General features: G+C 43.6%; 1 protein-coding gene across 1 annotated transcript in view; it reads right to left on the bottom strand.

The window, feature by feature from the left end:
• Positions 1-1,091: 1,091 nt before the first annotated feature.
• LOC107696061 (protein phosphatase Slingshot homolog 1-like) overlaps positions 1,092-4,317 on the bottom strand; it is a 38,477-nt gene continuing 35,251 nt past the window's right edge. The window contains exons 15-16 of the mRNA XM_016496205.1: positions 3,758-4,313; positions 1,092-3,675 (exon numbers count right to left, since the gene is read on the bottom strand). Coding sequence (XP_016351691.1) covers positions 2,587-3,675; positions 3,758-4,313 — 1,645 coding nt within the window. The 3' untranslated portion in view covers positions 1,092-2,586. The remainder of the gene's footprint in view (positions 3,676-3,757; positions 4,314-4,317) is intronic.

Raw genomic sequence — 4,317 nt, 5'->3', positions numbered from 1 at the left:
AATGTGCCCATGTAACCCAATGGCCTCTGCCTTAACTGGCAACATTATCAAATGGGAGTCACCACAGAACACTGCCTCTAGTGCTTCTGGGTAAGGCACTTGATGTTGATGACACAAGACAATGCAGGCAACCAATAACATTTAATCTGTAATCTCTGACTCAGGTTTGACCTCAATATGGCATCAGACACAAAATGACAAAGACTTCGGCGAGAGGAGGAGGGTTTGGGGCACATTTATGAAGGATGCAAGTAACTGTTCATGACACGAAACAGCTTTCTGGCTTATTTCTCCTCTCAGTTTTTATATTCAGGGCCCAGAAGGAAGATTAAATAGTGTTGATACTCATTCAATCAACCAAAATCATTCAGGCAACCATCTACTATAGGATAGGGGAACTGATTCAAGTTGCCTTTCAGATGAAAGTACCATGAACTCCCACAAATTCTGTTATATGACCAACAAACATATTTAAATACGGTGTATTGCTGTGTGTGTGTAGAGGTGGAGACGGTGTGTATACTATGAGCCTGCTCATGTTTTTAACATTAAAGTGCACACACGTTCTCTGAAAGGGTTTTGTGTTCAAAATAGTTCACAGTAATGGTATAGCCGCTGTGCAAGGCAACGCTCACTCGCACACACACTCACAAACTTCACATTTCCGTTGTTCAAACTCAATGTGGTAGCATAGATACGTGCACAAAATCCATTAAAAAAAAATATTGGAAAAGTATGCTGCATAATAAACCTCAAGTACTTCAACTCAAGCTTTAATTGGCCAACTGATTGGTAAATAAAGGCCTACTGACACTTGGACATGAACAAATGTCATGAAACAGCTGGATTGATGCATTTATCAAAGCTTTTGTGATCACATAAACTGGTATGGCAAGTGTCAAAGAAACAAACACACGAAGGAAAATCTCACTGTCAAGAACATGTCTGGGACATTTTTCAACCCGAATATCAAATAAAATCTATAAAATCTAAATTAAGAAATAATATTTTGCTTAAAATGATTCCTTTTTTCCCCCACTTGTTTTTCAATTTAAATAATGTCACTTCTTTATACAATATTGAAAAATTATATATTATTGATTTATTTATAAATTCGAAATTTTGTTGTATGGCTTTTATTTTATACCAATTTAAAAACGTTTGTATTATTGTACTACAGTATTTTTATAACACTGCATTAATCAGAATCTAAAGGGAATCATCATTGTGAGTGATGGGAATTTAAAAAAATACAAGTAAAACATTTTTAAAATGGTAATGATATATAATACAAAATATAATTTCTTATATTTCTCGTTTGATTTTGGGGCAAAATGTAACCTGGACATGCTTTTATGAGATTTTCCCATAGAGATACACACACTCAGAGGTGAACAGCTGTTGAAACCATGACATATCTTTGACTTGTGTTGTATTATCTTGTTTCAGAGCATTCTTCAGTTCTACTTCTGTATAGATTTGGTTCAAAAGGCCAATCTACCTTACTTTGATTTCATTATGGAAAACTGACAGCAAGTACAAACAGGACAATGCGTTAGAACAGGAGACATGTAACAAATAACAGTCGTTCCTTAACTGGGTAAATGACTGATTTGTATCACATTTGGAAACATGGAGCAGCTGCTCTGCTAGAGAAACTACAGTGGAGGAGCTCCCGTTGATATAAAATCTTTACAAGTACATGTATGTGCTATTAGAGACTGTAACAGTAATAGTGACCCAAACATTACCCAAAAGCCCTACTGCTATTTTGACAGCAACATGGACAGTCACATTCATAAGAATAGCAACTGCATGTATGAACGTTTCAGCGGAAGGAGAACAGCAGCTTGAAGTCGCCTCTGATTTTCTTTATCCTTCAAAATGATTGTCTTTCATCACCCTCATCAAGTATCCGAAAGAAGAATCCCAAACAGATCTCCTCTTTCCCAATGAGTCTCCACACAGTCTGCGCTGTGTGCAAACACTGAAGTGCTGCCAGTCACCCTGTTTCGTTATCTGCCTGGCTTATGAACAGTACTGTATTGGTATGAGGTATTAGTTTGAAACCTGTGAGTGAATCATCAGTGCTCTGTGAATGATAAAGTCAATCAGCACTCAAAGAACTTTCCTAATCACTGCAAAGAGTCCATTTCCTTTTACCATCCAGCCAGGAAGCGAGAACACAGCAGGGTGTATGATTTGAAAACCCTTTTCAAATGTGTGACCATGTCCGAAAGAATCTGTGACTCAAACAGGGCCACAAATAAGGTGATTTATGGTGTGATAAATGGGTGGGCTGATGGAAACATTACACAATGGTCTATTTTGATGCTTTCAAGTAATGGCCTCTGGGATGCCGAGTGCTTATTTTGCTTCAGAACAGCAGAGAGGAAGTGAAGTGAAAACCTCATGAACTGTTCATCAGTCAGTGCAATACACATCCATTTGGGTTCCATGCAACGAAAGCCTGTCCAGAAGATTCTGGATTCATTGAATATTATGTTTATATTCATAACAGAAAGCAATTATTTTGTAGAATACACTCTTGTTGCAGAACTACAGGTAAAGATGAATCACTTGCTGTCAGCTCTTGGACTTTTCAGGTCCTGCTTCAGCTTGGTTGAAGGCCTCCATGTTTGTGGAGGTTGAGGAGGTGGAAGAGGGCCCAGGTCTGGCCCATTCTGGGCTGAGTGAATGCTCGGGTTCTGGGGACAAAGAGAGCATGAGAAGGGTCCCTGCATCAGAGGAACACGCCGAGCACAAGTCTTCAGACGAGAAGGTTAGGCTGCCCAGTTTGGCGAGTGAGTTGGAGCGCTTCAGTCGAGAAGGTACAGTAAGTCCTGCAAGTCGCATCCGGGCTTCGATTTCTTGCGTACGTTGACGCACAAGGCCCGGTTTGCCACGGACGCTGCGGAGGCTGTCGCTGCTGGAGCTGCGGGTGAGCGTGGAGCCATGCGGGGACGAGACTGGCGTCAAACCACCCGAGCCGAGGACCGCTAACAAGGCCTCGTTCGTCAGTGGCACCGCCACTTCGGTAGTAAAATCTGCCCGTGTTCCGATGGGCCTGTCGAGAGGGCCGGTTGAATCACTGGAATTGTTCTTTGCATCCTCGGATTTGATTGAACCAGTTCCCCGTTGCTCATTTGCACGTGCACGCTCCTGAAAGAGACCGGAAAGTTTTTCCAAGCGCTCTTTTCGGCGGCGAACAAGTCCGGAGCGTTGCAGCTGTACCAGAGTCTCTTGTTGTTGTGGAGAACAAGACACCTCTGCCTTATCCAAACCCTTTATCTCTCTTTCGTTCCTGAGTAGAGCAGAGGAACCCTGTGCATCAATCTCTTTCTGTTCAGAATCTCCTTCCCCTTTGGCTTCAAACAGTAGTGTCCGGTTATCAGTTTCCTGGTCAAGAGATTTGCTTTCTGGCTTATCTTTATGCCCTAAGGACATTGCATTGGCATCAAGGCACGGATCTGAGGCAAGTTTGCCATTCTTGGCTGTGACGGACAAGTTGGCACAGGGTGGTGTCTGAATTGAGATACTGGGCACACTGCTGAGGGGTAAAGGGGCAAGGCCTCGTCTGTTAGCCTCCAACACAGCAGTCTGGGTGGGCTTGGAAGCGAATGACGAACCAGGAGCAAGCCTCGGCTTAGCATGCTGCTTCAGATGGGCACTTTCCTGAAAAAGAAAAGACAAGGAAAAACAATGTAACAGAAATAATATGTAGTGGTGCCGTGATAGAATCATGTGATATACTCACAGTGAGATTTTGTTGCGTTCTGAGGTGGTTGTTGTTGTTGGAGTTCTCGTTGCACAGATGGTTCAGGCTTGCGAGATCAATCCCTGTTTCATTCGACAACTCCTCACTATCTTGCCGTCCTCTGTCATTCCCATCTCCTCTCTTCACTCCCTCTGTTAATGCCTCCATTTCAGCTTGCTCTTTCTGAGCCTCCTCCTCATCCTCTTCTTCCACCGTGCTGAACTCCAACCGTAGACGTAACTCCTCCAGAGGCTCCGCACCTCGAGAACAGGTCTGAGCAGCTGTGCCCTCTCCTGGAACACCGAAGTGTGGTAAAGGAAGGCCTTCGCACCCCTCAAAGGTTTCATCATCAAGAAGCGCATCTTGCTCCACATCTGCAACCTCGATGTAGACACGATCTACATCCACCAGAGGCGGTGCATGGATCGGCGTGGAAGGTTCACTGTCGAGGGCTGAGTCTGACAGGCGACGGAAGTAGTAGTGGTAGTTTTGCGGGTGGCTGGGGTCCAGATCTAAGCTAATTGGAGAGGAGTGGGTGGTAGGCTCACGGCATACGGTGA

This window comes from Sinocyclocheilus anshuiensis, unplaced genomic scaffold (genome assembly GCF_001515605.1).
Source record: "Sinocyclocheilus anshuiensis isolate Anshui unplaced genomic scaffold, SAMN03320099.WGS_v1.1 scaffold935, whole genome shotgun sequence".
Lineage (NCBI taxonomy): Eukaryota > Metazoa > Chordata > Actinopteri > Cypriniformes > Cyprinidae > Sinocyclocheilus > Sinocyclocheilus anshuiensis.
This window is presented reverse-complemented; position numbering and strand designations above follow the sequence as displayed.